The sequence below is a fragment of the Myotis myotis genome, unplaced genomic scaffold (genome assembly GCF_014108235.1).
Source record: "Myotis myotis isolate mMyoMyo1 unplaced genomic scaffold, mMyoMyo1.p scaffold_m19_p_8, whole genome shotgun sequence".
In the NCBI taxonomy this organism is placed as follows: Eukaryota; Metazoa; Chordata; class Mammalia; order Chiroptera; family Vespertilionidae; genus Myotis; species Myotis myotis.
In genome coordinates, this window is record NW_023416390.1 from 57762742 (window position 1) to 57782643 (window position 19902).

General features: G+C 39.6%; 1 protein-coding gene across 4 annotated transcripts in view; it reads left to right on the forward strand.

Annotated features, from left to right (window-relative positions):
* The window catches only part of LOC118661540 (cytohesin 1 interacting protein), a 71443-nt gene that overhangs the window by 37769 nt on the left and 13772 nt on the right, over nucleotides 1-19902 (forward strand). For 2 of the 4 annotated variants that reach the window (XM_036319642.1, XM_036319643.1), the window contains 4 exons: nucleotides 11930-11979; nucleotides 12200-12254; nucleotides 16620-16722; nucleotides 16939-17032. In XM_036319642.1, coding sequence (XP_036175535.1) covers nucleotides 11930-11979; nucleotides 12200-12254; nucleotides 16620-16722; nucleotides 16939-17032 — 302 coding nt within the window. Of the gene's footprint in view, nucleotides 1-4105; nucleotides 4376-11929; nucleotides 11980-12199; nucleotides 12255-16619; nucleotides 16723-16938; nucleotides 17033-19902 lie in introns of those variants that run through there. The other 2 variants (XM_036319640.1, XM_036319641.1) reach the window with 2 other exon arrangements.

The following is a 19902-nucleotide window of genomic DNA, read 5'->3' on the forward strand; positions in this document are numbered from 1 at the left end:
TCTTTTGATGCCCAAGTAGGGTAGTTTTCTCAATGTCCATCCTCACCTCCATCCCCTACCATTATTATTTTCAAAAATTCTTCTTGGCTAGTCTTATGCACTTTCTTTTTCACATAAGTGTAAGAATATATATCAAATTTTATTAACCAACAAGCAAATAAACAAAACCGGCAGATATTTTGATTCACAGTACATTGAATATTTTAGAAAATTGGGGATAATAGACATCTTTCACAAGAAGGACTCTTCTCATGTGGGAAAGGATGTTTCTTTCCCATAGTCTGGACATCCCATAGAATGTTCTTCATAAAAATCTTAAAAACGGTAGTTAGGGCCCTGTCCGGGTAGCTCAAGTTGGTCAGAGTGTCGTCCCAATAAGCCCAAGTTACAGTTTTGATCCCTGATTAGGGCACATACAAAAATAAACTAATGAATACATAGGTAAGTGGAACAATTAGTGTTTTGCTCTCCCTCTCTCTCTCCTTACCTCTCTCTCTCTCTCTCAAATCAATATAAAAAAAGGGTTTAAAAATGCTTGCTAGGTTTATTCCTGTTTTATGACTTTTTGGTTATTTTGACAGTATTCCTTTCCTCTATTATTATAACTCCTTCCTTATCATCATTGTTGCTGTTTAAGAAATTTATTTATTTTTATATGGGTCCTTTGAATTCTACACTTAGAAAAACTGTCTTACTAAGTCTGTTCTTCAGGGGAGTGTCTTGGATATTCTAGTCATGCAATCATATTACCAACAAGCCTTACAGTTTTCTCTCTCTCCCTTTTCTTTCCCCCTTCCCCCCCGCCCCCCAAATTCTATACCTCTTATCTATGATATAGAACAAAACAGTGACAGGTGGTGAGGGTTATTGTCATCACTGCCTTCTCACTACTATAATGGAGACACATTTCAAAATTCAGGACAATATTTGGTGGGTGTTTCTGGCAGATAACTTTTATTATGTTAAAAATATTTCCTTCAATTCCTAGCTTACTTGGGATTGTTCAAAGCAAAGAAAAACATTTTTAAAAAGTAAAATTTTTAAAAATACAGTTAATGATGATTCTATGTGATAAATGCATGACATGAAAGTATCAAGACATTTAGTTTTACATCTAAAAGAAGGCTTGAAATTACATAAGTGGATTCCTGAAAAGCCAATCTAGATAATCTATTTAAGGTCCCAGATAAAGTCAGTTCTTAAGCTCTTGGATGATATTGTAATCTACTCATAGGTCATGATTTGACTGCATTAAACTTTAATAGTTCAGAAAATTGTTTCCTTGTATATGTGTTAACAATATATGGATATGATTTATTGCTAGCTATTATTTATATTCGGTTTAAAGCTGTGTGTGTATGCTGTTTTAAATATGTATGTCACCTCCCCAACCGAAGGACTATGCATGCATATAAGCATAACCAATGGACTCAAGACACTGGGAGGGAGGTGAGGGCATGTGCTGAGGGGTAGAGGAGGCTGGGGGGAAGGTCAAATGGAATAAATAAATAAATAAATAAATATGTATGTCACAACTCTAAACTAGTACTTGGTTTGTATCTACCTTGGGATTTCTAATACAGGGACTTCACAACCTCTGTTTCCTTATTGTCCTTTCCTGTGCTAGCTACTTTTCAGAGCCAATCCTGATCATAGAGTTTAGTTTACCTTTTTCTGAAAGACTACTCCTCTATGGGAATTTCTCTGAGAGTCCCAGTAATCCATCCTGAGTGGGGAAGATGGAGACACCCTTCCACCAGCCAGTCACTCAAATAAAGTGAGAAATAGGACAAGCAGTCATCCCAGTCTGTGGGCTCTCGGGGATAATTGAGTCTACCTTATACAAATTCAAACATAAAATATTCAAATATTATCTCCATGACTTTACCCTATTTCCTACATGAGTCCAGGTAGCTAAATAAAGGTTTTTCTGTGGAAATAAAGGCAAAAAGCCAAAATAAACAGAATAAGCAAACCACAAAACAAAACCTTGTAATATTCCAGGAAACTGAATAAAGTCTTCTTATGCAAATAAAGGCAAACAGCCAAACCAAAATGAACAAAAACTCAATAACTATCATAAAATCAGAAGGACAGAGAGGCATCCTTATTTTTTGAGTAACCACTGACTCCCACGTCTACCCTAATGAATAGATGAGTCGGGCTAATGGTAATCCAGAAACTTCAGACACTGGCTCTGACTGCTTTGCAAGCATACCTTGGTGAATGACAGCTAAGATTTTCACATGCATTTTAGCCTTTAAACCAAGCATGTCAAACTTGAAGGCTAATGTGGGCCAAATAAAGGAGGCATGTGGCCCGCAGGCCACGAGTTTGACATGCTTGCTTTAGCCAGCGGTTCTCAACCTGTGGGTAGCGACCCTTTCACAGGGGTCACCTAAGACCATCGAGAAACACATATATAATTACATATTGTTTTTGTGATTAATCACTATGCATTAATTATGTTCAGTTTGTAACAATGAAATTGGGGGTCACCACAACATGAGGAACTGTATTAAAGTGTCGTGGCATTAGGAAGGTTGAGAACCACTGCTAGACTATATGGTGGATGAGGCCATGAGGTGCATTTGGTAATGGATAGGGCAGCTCATAGAGCATTAAGAATCGTTTTTCTTTAAAGTTTTTCCTTTAAATTCTTATTACTGTACACAAAAAACTCCATGGTAATTCTTTACTTTTACAAAGTGATATGTGTGGACTATTTTATCTATTCCTCACTAAAAATTTTTATTTTAGAATGTGGAAACTGAGGTTCAGAGAGTGTATTAGTTAGCTCACACTAATACCATCTGTAATAATAAAAGCGTAATATGCTAATTAGACTGGACATCCTTCCGGACGACCTTCCAGATGAAGCCCGGGCTGCAAGGCAAGCCTGGGTCCCGGATGCCTGCCTGAGGCTGGAGGGAAGCTGGTGCTGGAAGGAAGGCCTACTCTTTCACGAATTTCGTGCATCGGGCCTCTAGTAATACCATAATGACAATTACCATATCCTGGGTGGTATCGACTTTGGCAATTAACTATGCCAATGATAAAGCACTGCTCACTCTGAAGATTTTACTATTTTTACATTTCACAGGTTCTGCTTGAGCAGAATTCACCTTGCCTTCCATTTTAGTTGAAAGACTTCCTAAATTCTACTGTTGACCCTCAAAATGATTTCAAAAATCGTAGTTGACTTTTTAGACTATGTAAAACTTCTCTTTTTTTTTTAATTTTTGTTTTGATTCTTCGTTCTATTTCCATCCCTTGCTCCTCCTCTGAAACCAGTTCTCTCAAAACACATGTCCCCAGCCCCGGCCGGAAAAAGCATGTGGTCTTGACTACTTCACCATGGTGCCCTTGACCCACATGCACATGCAGGGGCCATTGGCAACATTCTTGTGCCACTTTGGTTGGCCTGTCACCTTACTGCCCTCTCCATTCCTCCCAAGGCCCACTTGCTGATGCTGCAGCAACGTCCACTCTAAAATATAGCCAATTCTGTGCTCTACGTGTGCCGGTCTTCCCCTGCCCTTGTTCCTTGTAAAGATGGTGGATAATGTTAGCCAGGGCAGCGTAGTTAAAGGACAACCAGGAGAATGCTGAACGGTTACAGTCCACGTGGCACATATAATGTCTTTCTGATGAACATTAATGGGTTGCGGTGTACTTTGGGGAAAGTACATTACAAGGACTTTGCGAGAGAACATTATGACCGGACCTTGTAATTCTTGCTTATACTCACGGGAACTGAATGTTCGCACATCCTGGCTTTTACATCGCCTTGCTCATATCAAATAGGAAAATGGATGGGAAACAAATGGCAGAACTTGGGAAAATTTTTCTTCCTTTAAAAAAAAAAAAAAAAGGCAGATGGTGTTTTGAACACAACTTGTCAGAGAACATGAACGCATAAGAGTCCTGGCTGTTTGAAGGGGGGAGAAATAAGTTGGTTCTTTTTTCGTGGTAAAAAGTAGCTATAGGTTTCTCTCAGGAGCACAAAGAAAAAAGCCACTGAGAAATGGGAGTGAACTGCAAGATAGGGTTTCTGTAACAAGTACCTCAAACCACAGAAGTCACATGGGCTCTTTCTGCTTTGCTACTTCTGATTACTTGTCAGAGGCTTATACTTTTAGCTTCCCCCATCCTGCAAGGCCATTCAGCCATGTGCCAGCTGGAGTGATCTCTGCGCACAATGTCTTTACCAAGGCTCATGCACCAGAGCAGCAATGGCAATTTGGTGGACGGCTGTGCTGGCCCAGCATGCGGCTCATACTGCCTACTCACAGGCAGCTTTTCCATGGATGACAATAGGCGGATTCAAATGCTGGCCGACACTGTGGCCACTTTGCCTCGGGGACGAAAGCAGGTACGATGGCTATTTTGTAACTTTTAGAGGGTTCATGTTCTCTTGAGAGCAGAGTGATATGTCTGTCCGGCTTCATACTGAAATTGTTATTTTAGAGGCTTCTAAGAGAACGAGTGAGGAAGGAGGAGAGGAGCCCAGACAGTACTAGTATATTGTCCAAAAATTTAAGATCATAACAAAACTTCCTTTGTTATGGCAAAACTTAAGAGAAGATTTCTTTTCTCATTTGGAGAGGTGTCAAATCTTCATCAAATTTGAAGATGCTATTTATAGACATGGCCCATTTGAGAATTCTTGATTCTCCCCCCCACACCCACCGTGTGTGTCCCATTGATTCTTTCCCCTCCAGCCTCACTCCCAGTCTTAGATAGTCGTTTCAGTTCATAATTAAATGAGAGTGCTTTTTTGGAGGACAAGTTTCGTGGACTGAATTATCTTCAGCTTTGAGGCATGGGCACATGCCTCATGCTCTGGAAAATATTTGTATTAGATAAGTGAGTGCAGATTGCACAACAGTCCAGTCACTTAAGAGCTGTGGGATCTTGGACAAGTCACTTGCCTCCCTAAGATTCAGGTTTCTTTTTCCTAAAGTGACGATAATAATAGAACCACCCCATGCGGCTCTTCAGCTGCTTAAGTGAGAAATATGCAGCGCTTAACACCGAGACTGAAATGCAGTATATGCTCAATAATTATGCTATTATTTTTATTTTTACTGCAAAGTATTTCCCCAGAGAGGGAAACACATTAGGAAAAATCCCATGTTTAACTGGATTTATTATAAACATTTTTTATTCTTTGACTTCCAATTAAAAAAAAATTAAAACCATAACACTGCTTTAGTTATTTAACCTGCTATAATGCCCTAAGTACATATCTGAATTTAGCCATAAGAGTTGTGCAGAAAATACTTACAATTGTTTTAGAGCATAAAATTTGCCCTTAAATGTTGCAAATGTATCATGTTCTCCATGTAAGCCTTTTGGAATTAGAGAGTAGAACATAGTGGGAGTCATGATCTTTTCTCAGTGATGTATGTAGCTGATTCCTTGGGATTTTTCACAATGAAGATAAGGGTATCATTTGCCATGGTTTGGATTATCAATTTTTTCAATGCAAAAGTGCTTTTATGATGTTAAATTTAACATAATGATGAGCATGTCCATCAATTTACTACCTGTATGAAAAAAAAGCAACTATTGGAAGTACCAAAATCTTCATTTAGTTTTCAGAAAAAGAACAGTATAGGAGGTATAATAGACGAGAAGAACATGTTTCCTGTCCTTATTGGGTTTACAATGAAGCAGGAGAATGAGTAGGTGTTATACAAAGTAAACAGCATAAATACTTGAATCCAAATACTATGTGTTTTTGAATACAACTTTGAAGGAGAGATATTCCAGATGTTGGAATTCCAGAACAAAGGAATAATTACTGCTGAAGCACAGATCTTGGGGTCTTCAGGGAATGTTTAGGGAAGGACACATTATTGGGTCAGGAGGACCTAGTGTCTGTGTGGGAGGTGAGGAGAGACCTCAGAGATGGGCTGCTTTGCAAAACACTTGGACACTCCCCCTGAGGCAGCAGCAATCTGAGCAGCACAGGGAGCCATTGAGTGTGTCTGAGCAGCAGAGGGACTTAGGAATCTTATTCTGGAAATGTGGTCTGTGGATAAGTGGATAGAGACTAGTGGTGAGGGAGCAACTCTTGCACTCGTTGGAGAAAGAAGAAATGGAGGGAATGGAGAGGAGACCCAAAGTTTTGAGTACCAAAGGCAATGAAGATGGAAGAGGGACCTTTGGATTTTAAGCCTGAGTGAAGACAGCATGAACTGTAAAAGGGCAATCAGTAGGAGGTTACTGGAAGAAGAGAAGGATTTCAGGATATGAGATGCACACAAGTATGTGTATATGTTTACATGTGTATAATATATATACTTACACATATATTCTCACCCAAATAAATTTATTTGTATGTTCTCATCTTTTCTAGGTCTTTTCTTCTCCCTTTTCTCATGGTCCTTCCTCCTAGTCAAATAGCTTTTTCTTACTGTTATGAGAATTACCTTAAAAAAAAAAGGCAAGACAAAACTCTTGTACATAATACTTTTGATTCTATACAACTATCATCAATGAGACTTGTTGCAAGTTAATCCCAGCATTACACAATTTTCCAAAAGGAGGTCCATTTCCTTGAACTGGTTTTTAGAGAATAATCACCCACTTGGCTCTGACTGGATTGTAGGCAACAAGATCTCTGGGAGGCCACCACAAGAGCAGGTGTTTCTCTGCCCGCTGTTATTTTCAACCCTCCCAGGGTTGACGTCAACAATTCACACTTCTCGTTATTGTTGGCTTTGGTTTCTGCAAAGCCGTATCTGGTTAGCCTGTAGTTTCAGATGCATCTTCAGAATCATTTGGGTGTTTACACTCAGAATTGCTTAAAAAAGATTTCTGTGTGTGCAAATTTATCTCATTACCTGTATATGAAAGAGGTGACAGACACCCCGGTGCAGTTCCTACTTCTATTTCTGAATACAGTGTTAGGGGGAAAAATACCTACAATGGAAAACACTGTAGGAAGGAGACTGGGGACCGTAAGGCAAATCTTTAGAAATGTTGGAATGCCCAAGCACTAGGGTTGCTCCTCGAAAACAGTTTTTACCAAATGCTGTAGTGAGGCCAGGGGCCTGACCTGTGAGAAGCTTGAATATGCACTAGTGGTGCACACACTGAACCCCTTGGCCTGCTTTTCCCTTGGTTGTCCAATGACAGTTGACCCTTGAACTACGTGGGGGTTAAGGGTGCTAACGGTTGAATATTGGTGTATAAGTTTTGATCCCCAAATCTTAATTATTAAAGAGCCTACTATTGATAAGAAGCCTTACTGAGAGCATAAACAGTTGATTAACACATCTCTTTTTTTCTTTTTTTTAATTAAATCTTTATTGTTCAGATTATTACAGTTGTTGCCCCTTTTTCCCCCCATAACTCCCCTCCACCCAGTTCCCACGCCACCCTCCGCCCTCACTCCCCACCCACTGTCCTCATCCATAGGTGCATGATTTTTGTCCAGTTTCTTCCCGCATCCCCCACACCCCTTTCCCCCAAGAATAGTCAGTCCATTCCCTTTCTATGTCCCTGATTCTATTATAATCACCAGTTCATTCTGTTCGTCAGATTATTCACTTGATTTTCAGATTCACTTGTTGATAGATGTGTGTTTGTTGTTCAAAATTGATTAACACATCTCTTGTTGTAAGTTATATGTATTATATAATGTATTCTTATAATAAAGTAAGCTAGAGAAATATTAAAAAATATAAGGAAAAGAAAATACATTTACACTATTTATTTTAAAAATCCACATATAATGGGCCTGCACAGTTCAAACCCATGTTGTTCGAGGTCAATTGTATTACTAAACAGACAACTTCCGGGAGGGTGATTTTACTTAAAACTTCAGATACGGACTATTGTGCTCAACTCTGTAATGCGTGTATTTCTGGGATGGGTCCTGCCCGTGAGGAGCTTTTACATTATTTGTGGCTGCACACCCATCTGTTACCAAAACTCCCAAGTGCTACTCCTAACTTGGAGGTATTTTGCTCATTGAATGAATCATTTTAGGTAGAAAACTGTTAATTTCACCACAAAAGAATTGGAAAAATCTTCTCTGATCCATATTGTTGCATGCTGGGAGCCAAGTTCCAAAAGTTCTTCCTGAGAAAAGGGATTGTTGAGCTCACCATGAGACTTTCCTGGGGAGCTGCCACCCTCTTTGGGTTCCTTAAGGGCACTTACAAGTCAAACAATTGAGTTCAATGCCTTTATTTCCCTGTAGCGTAGAGTCATCTGCACAGCCTTGGTATCCCAAGAATCCTGCTTTCAAAGGGAAAAGCAAGCAAGCTGTATTCATGCAAGAACTGGGGCGAGTGAGGCAGGGGACAGGAAAGGGCGCAGAGCACATGATTTGGAACTTTGGAAACAGACGAACAAACAAACAAACAAAAGCACTCCTCACCTATGCATGAGTGCCTCCCCTCTCTCTCCTCCCTCAATGCTTTCAGGAAGTGAGTACACAGCGGGGACCAGACCAGGAAGTAGCGCTCTGTTACTTAACAGCAGGAGTGGCTACAGTACTGACCTTTGAGCTCCTCTGAGCCTGACAGGCAATCTGACTGAGCTACGGCTCATGGCTCATTCCTCTTCTGCAAGCTGACAGCTGGAGCATTTGGTCTTGGTTTCCCACTAATAAGGGACATTGTAAATCACTGTCCAGCAGGAAAAATTACATCTTGAATATTAACGCCTGATTGTTAAGTCATCTGACTAAAACCAAAAGAAGAGGGATCATAAACCCAAGCCCAGGCATCTCTGCCTTAGTGGCTAGCAAGGGTTAAAGAGCTATGTGTACTCGGCAGTCGCGACTGAATTGCCAAATTGCTAAACCTAGCGTTCTCATATTAGATAATGTGTAATAAAAGACAGCTGTTGCCAGCATATGCTGTTCATTCCGCACCAGCGCCTCATTCATGAGTTTTGGTGCCGTCGCCACCACCCTGAGAAAAGACTCCGGAGGGCAGGCTGGGAGTAGAGACTCCTCTAGTTAGGTCCTAGAACAGGGTTGCTCACATTGGGAAAGGGCTGCAGGGAACACTTTTTCCCGAGTGTCAGACCTCTAATAAGACCTTAGGCAGACTTCTTCTCACTGAGGCAGGTAGCTTGGGGTGAGAGCAAGTTTGAACCCTGAGAACATTCCTTTCCACATCACGTGCGTCTGACAGCCCTGATCAAAAGCAAGTAGTCTTTGTGCCAAGAAGTGGCATGGGTCAGGGAATTTGATGGTGCCACTATATTTAAATTGTTTTTCTTATTTAAATGTTAGGTCCCTAAAACAGGCTCCCCACTAACCCAGAGTGGAAACTAATTTATAATTTGGCTTAGTCTGATTTTTGGGCATGTCACTGATAACCCAAATCAGTCAGTCCACAGGAGCTGAGTACCCGCTATGCCTCTAACATTGTCCTAGGCAAAAATGTTCATTTTCAATGAGTCAATTAGCTAGATGGAAAGGGTAGCAGGAGAGAGGTGGGGAAATTTCCTTCTCTTATTACACATAATATGAGAACACTAGGTTTAGCAATTTGGTGATTCAATTGAGACTGCTGAGTACCCAAAGTTCTTTAACCCCTTGCTAGCCACTAATAGAAAGATGCCTGGGGTTGAGTTTATGATCCCTCTTCTTTAGGTCTTGGAGTTGTCGTGTAGATTTAAAAAATCTTAGATTTGATCTATCTAGAATGATTTTTTTTTATTTAGAAGGTAGGATGAGGGTGGACCAGATGAAATCTTGAGGTTCCTATCAATGCTATGACTAATCTGCTAACTAAAAGCAAGAGTCATATTTTTAAATATAAACCCTGGTTATGATTATAGATAACATAGATATGGCCTCCCTAAGTAATTTACAACTTGAAAGAGGATAAAAAAGCCAATGAGGCCGAAACCGGTTTGGCTCAGTGGATAGAGCGTCGGCCTGCGGACTGAGAGGTCCCAGGTTCGATTCCGGTCAGGGGCATGTACCTGGGTTGCGGGCATATCCCCAGTAGGAGATGTGCGGGAGGCAGCTGATCGATGTTTCTCTCTCATCGATGTTTCTAACTCTCTATCTCTCTCCCTTCCTCTCTGTAAAAAATCAATAAAATATATTTTTTAAAAAAAGCCAATGAGATGCAAATAATAAAAACAGATTAAGAAAATGAGAGAAACAATGTAAGGGAAAGATTGAGAAAGCTCGGGAATATCGTTTCCTGCTCTCTTCCACCAGAAGTTCGCCTACTACACAGCTTAATGGTCCCCACTCTTCTTATTGATACTTCCCAGGACAAAATCAGGCTGAAATAAACCATGCACATTGTTGTAGCTCTTCCACAGTCAGTCTTTATAAGTTGCAAATAAATACTTTGCAGCAACTCAAGACAATCTTTTTGTGTCTGAGCCTTTCTATTGCTACTACAGGATGATATAAATGATTTGAGGTTCAGAACTGACGCAAAAGAAAGATGTAATTAATTTACATCAACTCGGTGGGAAGAAACCAGCGCTCCATTACATTAACTTTACTGACCAGCAGCCAAACTCTGCCCTAATACTGAGTGTTCCAGAAAATGTGTCAGAATGTTGGCATCCGGTACTAGGTAATTCCAGTTCCTTACAGGGCTGTGGGCTTCTCTCCTAACAAATGCCTTAATGAGGGTTTCTTTTGTGCATTAATTCCTTCTATGAGTTTTTCTCCTTCCAGTTTTTCTTCTCTATTTTATTTGTGTTTGTTTAGACTCAGTATGCATTGATCTCCTGACAATTTATGTTAGGTTGACAGCGAAACATCATGGGTAAGCTTGGAGCATGAATGTTTATGTGTAGGGCCCCAGGACCAACACTTGAGAAAAGGCTAATTAACATTTGTTAATTCCTCAACAAATAAACAAAACACACACAGAAACTCATTTTGATCACTTAGAAAAACACCTAAAAATCTAGATGCTTGCCTTAACCGGTTTGGCTCAGTGGATAAAGTGTCAGCCTGTGGACCGAAGGGTCCCAGGTTCGATTCCAGTCAAGGGCACATGCCCAGGTTGTGGGCTCGATCCCCAGTGGGGGGCGTGCAGAAGGCAGCCAATCAATGATTCTCTCTCATCATTGATGTTTCTATCTCTCTCTCTCTCGCCCTTCCTCTCTGAAATCAATAAAAATACATTTTAAAAAAATCTAGATGCCACCTTTTGTCAGCTTTTCCTCAATTGACAATGGTTGAATGTATTTTGGAATTTTATGTGTATATGATCTTCTTCCAAAACATAAAGTGAAGGTGATATTCTTTATGCCATTTAGACCATTCCGAGGTTCCCTTTTCTTCCTTGGCTGGAAATCTCACTGCACTCTTCCAAAACTATTACAAAAATAAATCATAAACAGAATTGAGGTTTTGAGTGTTTGGCTTTACCTGGGTTATATTTCTGCATATGAATCGGTTCTTAAGAGCATACTTTAACCTGCTTTTAAAAAGTAACATTTTGAAGTAACTATTACTATAAACGCAGTCATTTCATCAGCATCTCCAAAAACGATTAAGTATTTGGGTTTTGCATGCCGTTCTCTGGGTGCTGTTTTTCTTTGGATTTCAGTGTGATTAATCTCTATGGTTAATCTCTCAGAGTCTATTTTTAATTGCTATGGTTAATCTCTCTGAGTCTATTTTTAATACAGATTAGATATGAAGTTCTTTTTGGGAAGCTTTGGAGTTTTGCCACATTACATTGACTCTTGCCACAGTGTATTATTATCAGAGCTTTTTTAAATCTTTTAAAAAGAATGCTTGGGCCTCCCTTTGCCAGCTCTCCTGTGCTACCACTAAGGAATGGAAATTACTGCCTTTACCTTCTTTGAGCTGAGCCAAAGAAGGTAATAAAAAGCAAAGTTCTTTGTGATTTAAAACATTTACAGATGTGTCTTAAGGACCTTTTGGTAATGGTGTGTTTGTTGTATTTTTCAGCTTGCTTTGACGAGATCAAGTTCTTTAGGTGATTTTGCCTGGTCTCAAAGGTAAAGAGATTTATTTGTTTTTTTGGTCTCTCATCAACATATTTAGGAACACAGCTCTCCAGACTTATTTACACACACACACAGTTACAATACTACAATTTACATAAATGTCAGCTATTTTAAATTGTGGCTGTTTTTCATTTTCAATAAGTATGTGACAAATATGATACTTTGATCTTTATGCATCATTTTTAAAACTTTTTTAAATATTTTATTACAGAAAGCTTGTTACTGTGGAGAAGCAGGATAATGGAACATTTGGATTTGAAATTCAGGTGGGCAGTTTTCAAACTTTTCATAAAGATAGTGGCACTAGTAGTGTCATGATATTTGCAAAGTAAGAATGAAGTAGAGAATGATGGAGACTCTGATTTTTATTCAATGTGTAGTTATCTTGGTAGTTCTTTAGTGTCTTTGGGACGATCTAGGAAAGAAAACATTGAAACACATAAAATAAAACCCCTGAGACTTGCTCAACTCTTTGTTCTTAGTTGCTTCAGTCTCCATGAAAGCCTGAGACTGATCAGAAATGCTTGATGTCATCCAGGTCTTTTTATTTTATCTTTATTGTTGAAAGTATTACATATGTTCCATGGCAAGTCTTAACTAAGAGAGAGAAATAATCTTCATAGATGTGTATTTTGAATATTTGCCTGTCTGCTGTCTTTGCCTAATGATTTTTATACTACATGTCAGATTTTAAATCTATACTTTGATATTTAAGAAATCCTTGAAAACATATATGCTTGTATATATGGACTGCATTCATGTATAATTCTTACTACATTTTGGAAAAAAATTATTTTATGACAAATTTGCCCTTTTATATTAATGATGAGACTTTGTAATTATTTGAAATACTTAAAAACATTGCTCTATTTGCATAGTGCTTCGTAACCTGGGAAATTTTTAAAACAGTCTATAAACTTCCATGTAATAGCCAAAGAATTTCAGTTCTTATTTGTTGTCTGCTTTTTAAATGGCCATATTTGTAAAGATGATGAGTTTGGGCAAATGAAGTCTAATGCAATTAAGTACAGTAGTAGCTTAAGTATTAGCAGTGTGTATTTTTCCATTACACTTTTGTGGTTCTTTTAGATGTATTTTGCACAATCATATTCTTATACTGCACATCATCTTTTAGGTTTTAGCTTTGGTGCTGCTTTCAGAAAACGTTGGTGACTTTCCACAATTGGAAAGTCAGCGTGTATTTTAAGATAAGGAACAGGAAGCTGCTAAGTAAAGCATGCTTTATGAATAAAGAAACAAAATGGAACTCTATCTTCAATGAACATAGAGCGGCGGTAGGAGAACAGAAGATACCTTCTGTTTTCTGACCTCTTCTATTTTAAAATTTGGGGAAATCTATAATTCTTCCATCAGTACTATGCTTCTAAAAGCAGTACTATGCTTTCTCCCCATTCACACAAAACAACCCCTGATCTATTGCAGAGACTGTACGTTTTGTGATTGCTTTTTTTAAATGAGAATTATGCACAAGGATGTGCAGCCATTGCTACTGAAAGCAGGATCAGTGGTTGCTCACATACCCTTATTTAAAGTGACAAATAGGAATTTTTTTCTCATGCTTCTATGACATGTCACTGCCCCCCATCTGTCTCCCCCATACCATAAACACACATTCCACGTGGAGCAAGGGTCACTAATAGATCACATCCTACAGCACCATGAACCTTTGTAGCTCAACATGAGCTAATGGCTTCACTTCTGAACTGGAGCACCTATGTGTTATCTCGGTACTGCAGGAACTCACTCCTCTGGACATTCTTTTTGGGTGTATGCTTTCCATTACCAGCTCCCTGCGGTGTCTCTTCTCTAGTACTTACAATATTTGCATATTCATTGAATAGAGGAAATGCCATGGGAACTTTCTGAAGACCAGACAGAACCTCATGTGCTCATAATGTTAACACCTATGTGGGTCCTGGTCTACCAAGGGAAGGGGTGGTTAGAAGAGAACAACCTCACTGTCCTCTCTGGTTTTCCATGGGTTGCCACTCATATGCTGCTAGTGAGGATCATAGAGTATGATAGAAGCACGGACTTTAGATTCAGGTACACCTGCCTCGTGGGGGTTTTAGGAATTTCAAATGAAATAACACATACAAAATACTTAGTAATGTGTCTGTACCAGTAGAAGATCAGCAAATGACAAGTGTTAGAATGAAGGTCATTGGGTATGAGAAAGGGCAATGTGACTTTTGTGTCTCTAAGGATTGGTTTTGCTATTAAATGTGAAAGCAGAAGACAGAGAGAGAGAGAAAGAGAGAGAGAGAGAGAGGTATACAACTAGTTATTTCTTCCTATAACTTTGGGGCCTCTGCCTTTTCTTTCCTATCTCTAACCCACAAATTTTATAGCAGTTGGCAAACATTTCTCCTTCCCTGCACTTATTTTTCATCCCTGGACCTGGAGGGCACATTTTCACTGCTAATAGAGTTGGTATAACAGTGGTTTCCAAATGGAGTGTCTGTTATAGCTATAGTTCTTGTACCAGAAAGGTCTGGGCTGGAAAGGTCTGGCTGTGGCAAGACTTCCTGGCAGAAAAACTGTTAAAGGGTGTCTTAGAGAGATGGGAAATATATTATGTGACCTCTAAAAGTCCCTTTTACCTTAAGATATGGGGATTCTAAATGCCTTCTTGAGTGACTAGAACCTTACATTTTAACAAAGTCAAATTTCTAGAAGTTGCTTGCACATGACTACCTTCTGGTTCTAGAGCTTGTAAGTCTGTAAAATAAGAAGGAATGAGCCATGGCCAGTGTGACTCAGTTGGTTAAGCATAGTCACTGGTTTGATTCCCAGTCAGGGCACATACCCAAATTGCAGGTTTGATGCCCAGTAGGGGTGCGTATGGGAGACAAACAATTGATGTCACTCTCACATCAATGTTTCTCACTCTCTCCCTCCCTCTTCATTCCTCTCTTTTTAAAATCAATAAAAATAACAACATATTTTTTTTTTAATGAGAAGGATCCTGCTAGTGTGGCTCAGTGGTTGAATATCAACCCATGAACCAGGAGGTCACTGGTTTGATTCCCACTCAGGGCACATGCCTGAGTTGCAGGCTCAATCCCCAGTAGGGGGCATGCAGGAAATAGTCAACTGATGTTTCCATCACTCTATCCTTTTTCCTTCCTCTTTCCTTAAAAAATCAATAAAAACATATTAAAATATAAGAAGGAATACTCATCAGATATTAATTCCTTCATAAAGAGGCAGAACTGGAATGTGGTTTAATTTTAGGAATCAGAATGGTGATTTTGAGTCTAAATGGAGCTAGACCCCATAATTTACCTGTGTTGGGCTATAAGTCATCTAGCAAACATGTATGCAGTGCTCTTGGTATAATTTAAAAAACAAAAACAACCTGCTCTTGCCAAATTGAGGCAAGATGTGAAGCATAACGTTTTCTGATTTGGTTGGGTGACTAATGAACCAGTGATTATTCAAGACAGGTGTACCAGCAAGTCCTCAGAAATGAAGGTGGCTGAGTCAATTATAGTACTTTTGAATGAATGCAGGGCAGATTGTCATTATTTGCAGAACCCTAATGTAAAATAATTATTGTTGGCATAGCTCCATTGCTGGACATGGACTATTTTGTCGTCTCCTGTAGCAAGTATTTTAGCATGGGAGATCCTCAGGGACATCTTTCTCTTTGATATTGGCCACCATTTTTTTTAATCCCATTTGGGAAATGAGAAACTTAATTTTCCTCAAGAAATATGCCATAATGAGAGCATCAGGTGGTCTCTTAGGCCTGAAAATATAAAAGCTTGAGCCAGTATTATCCCACTTTTTTTCTCTAGGCAGGTTTTTTTTAATGAATGGGGTTGGTTGAAGATTATCTGGTAGGATTGCAAAATTGGTCTATTTCGGTGGTTGGCAAACTGCGGCTCGCGAGCCACATGCGGCTCTTTGGCCCCTTGAGTGTGGCTCTTCCACAAAATACCGACTTCTGTGCATGGGCCACAAGTTCCAATTGCACTGTATGTGCGCGCCCGCACGTGGTATTTTGTGGGAGAGCCACACTCAAGAGGCCAAAGAGTCGCATGTGGCTCGCGAGCCACAGTTTGCCGACCACCAGTGGCTCATCCACCACTCGTGAGCCACATGCGGCTCTTTGGCCCCTTGAGTGTGGCAGTTCCACAAAATACCATGTGCGGGCGCACACCTGCAGTGCGATTGAAACTTCGTGGCCCATGCGCAGAAGTCGGTTTTCGGCCTGGGCGAGTCTATTTTGAAGAAGGGGTGTTAGAAGAAGTGGGGTATGTTTGCTGAGGTCAACCCCTCAGATTGAGGACGTTTTTAGCAAAGGCCAGTTTAGGAGTACCCTAATTAAGTTAATAACAATGTACCTACCTATATAGTTTAAGTTTAAAAAATTTGGCTCTCAAAAGAAATTTCAATCATTGTACTGTTGATATTTGGCTCTGTTGACTAATGAGTTTGCCGACCACAGGTCTATTTGATTCAGTTTATATTCAGGAAAGCCTTTCCAAATTGTTCTTTGCATCTACCATTATACCACTTACACAACTGACACCATTTTATTTTTTGGCAAATAGATTTTGAGTTTTTGTAATAGTAATTATGTCTCACTTGAATTTTTGCAGACTTACAGGCTCCAGAACCAGAACACCTGCACCTCAGAGCTGTGCACTCTGATCTGCAAAATCCAGGAGGACAGCCCAGCGCACTGTGCTGGCCTGCAAGCCGGTAACTTACAGCTTTGCTCATGTTAAGAATTATTTAAATAGCAAGAAGAGAAAACTTTTTGATAGTGAAGGTCAGGACAGTATTGTTGCTTTGGATTTTCTTAGTGCCTTTATGTTGCTAAGGTTTGAGGCTTGCTTGTTTTTCTTCGTTTGCATGTCAGGAAGGATTATTTAACCAATCACATTAACACTCATTTTTTTTCTTGGCATCTCCTAGGTGATATCCTTGCAAATATCAATGGTGTGGGCACAGAAGGCTTTACCCACAAGCAAGTTGTTGACCTGATCAGATCGTCAGGAAACCTGCTAACGTAACTATCCATCTGCTTCCCATGGGGCTTCAGAAATGTTACAGTCTCTCATAATGCCTGTTGAGTGAATGAATAGACTTATTGTTCAGGTTCCTAAGAAGGGAGGCAGTGCACCATAGCTTTGGAACTGGATACAGACATTTTTATCAGTTCCTTTTGTTTCTCAAGGTTTCCTCAAACTTGAACATGTTGTCAACATCTGAAGTCAGAGGACATCGATAGCCCAAACATCCAAGTGGGAGGGAGAGTATTTTAAAAAATAACATTAAATTCAATTAAATTGGCACTCCTTTTCTTTGGATAGACAAAAAATGATCCAATTTCCATGGCTGATATGAACTTGTGGTTAGAACAAACAAAAGGTCAGAATGGTTGAGTTTTTCATTTTATACCACAAGCCAATAGTTTTTCTCATCGAGTGTTCCATTTGGAAGGAAGAACCAAGTCTGACAGCCCTCCCCACCCTGCACACACACACACACACACACACACACACACACACACACACATGCGTGCGCACTCACCCCTGCTACTATTTCAGACTTAATAATGGGGCACTGGTCTCCCCTATTGGAGATTTATTTTTTCAACTATACCATCCCTAGTACCTAATAAAACTTTAGTATTTAGTTAAAAGATGGATTTCACTCGTTTGTTAAAATGGTATTTCTTGAGCAAATATTATGTTTCCAGCACTGTGATAGGCTCAGGGGAGATGGAAGGAGATGGATAAGAAAAACCTGCAAAAATAAATAATGTTGATATTGCAATTATCCATAATTGCTATGAAGCAAGTACAATAAGGTATGGGTTAGAACATTGAGTAAGAGGGCTGATACTTTAGCCTAGGTGTTTAAAATGGCCCTCTCTGAAGAGGTGGACTTTGAGCTGAGACTTAAATGAAGAGAAGGATGATTATATGAATTCTTCATGAGAGAGCATTTAAGGTAAAGAGAGAGGTCTCTAAGTAGTCAAAATGGGCTTGGCACATCCAAGGAAGAGAAAGAAAGCCAGTGTAATTCGTGGTTGGTGATTTAGGGGGAATATAATAAGGGATGAAGGTAGGGAGTTGAGCCCTGGACAGTGTGCTCAGTGGTTAGATAGTTGGCTCATATATTGAAGTTTCATGGATTCGATTCCTGGTCAAGGGTTGCAAGTTTGGTCCCTGGCCCCTGTTGGGGCTTGTGCCAGAGGCAACCAATGGATATGTCACTCTCACATCTCTCTCTCTCTTTCTCTTTCTCTCTCTCTCTCTCTCTCTCTCTCTCTCTCTCTTTTTCTCTCTCCCTCTCTCTCTCTCTTTCTCTTCATCTCCCTTTTCCCCTCCCTCCCTTCTACTCTCTCTAAAAATCAATGGGAAAGATTTCTTTGGGTGCAGATTAACAACAACAAAGACAGGGAGTTGGTCTGGGGGCAGAGTATGGGTCTATCAACCAGGCTAGGTAGTTTAGGATTTATTATGATTATGTTAGATCCTATATTTTCTCATTTCTTCTTCAGAGCCACCTCATGAGGTTAGTTTTATTCCTATTTATAGGTGAAGTGACTGAGACTGAAACGAGGTTTAGTTAAGATCAACCATCTAGTAAGTCACAGGGCTGGGATTTGACCACCTGCTCCGGATGCCAAGATCTCTTCTTTTCAGCCACAGCACAGCTGCTCATTGTAAGCTGCCAATAGAAAATCCACTGGCTACTCTTCAGTGATTGTGGTCTAAAACTTCAAAGGATGTTTTGGGTGTGTCTAGTAGTTTTGGAAGATGACTGCTGGTGATAGAGGACTGAGTCCAACTACCGGCATTTTCTCTTGGACTGTATATGGTTTCTGCCTTGCAGATTCAAGCTTCTCTTTACCTGAACTCATAGGATCCACAGAGTTGGAATCAGTCTTCTATCAGCACCAGAAGATTGTTCTTAACTAAACCTAATGTAAGCGTCAGGAGATATCTAAGGAGTAATGGCTGGAGACAGTGGGAAAGTCAGAGATCAGGAAAATGATAGTCTATACTAATACTGAAGAGAGCAGCCAATCTAGGCCTGAGGTTTTTCCCATAGACATCTGTTGCTTGGGCAGGTCAGATTGACATTAAAAATCCCAATGGAACAGATTTGCAGGGATCCTCACCATTGCTCACAATCAAGACTGCTCTAATGAGGAAGCAGATAATGTCTTGGCTTGCTATCATTTCATTATCTTGGGTATTATGCTATTAGAAATTGAGGAAAATTGATCTCCACATTTAATGCTTATATTTTACCATGCCTTGAAAAATTCTTGCATCTTTAGAGAGTTATAGAAGGAATTTGAACCAATACTTTAAAAATGTTTAGGTGTGTGACTCACACATAAAATTTATCTTATTCAGATTGATGGCTTAACAGTGAAAATAAAGGCCTTAACTTGTGCCCACAAAACAAATCAAATCACTCAGGATAGAACAAGTCTTTTTATTTTTAGAAAGGTATAGGGAGAAAGAACACTATTAAGTAGATAATTCTAGGATTGAAGTGTGTGAGCTTAAAAGGTTTTGAGATGAGAGAGTCATATGAAGGTTACTAACTGATAGTAGTTCTGGTTTTCTTTGTTCTCGTTCCAAAGTGAAGACAATTTACAGATGTAAAAGCTCCTGACATGTTAGTGAGGAAAAGATTTTTTCCCTTCAAGGAATAGCATGTTGATGCCACTGTTTGAAATTCTTATTGTTATTCTTATTGCTTGCTATTCTTATTGCTATATTCCTCATGCTTAGCATGGTGTCCAAAGTCTGGTACATAGTAGATGTCCAATAAATATTCACTAAATGGATGAGGTGATTCAGCCAGACCCCACAAGAATAGATTCTAGTAGAGAACAACCACCATCCTCATACA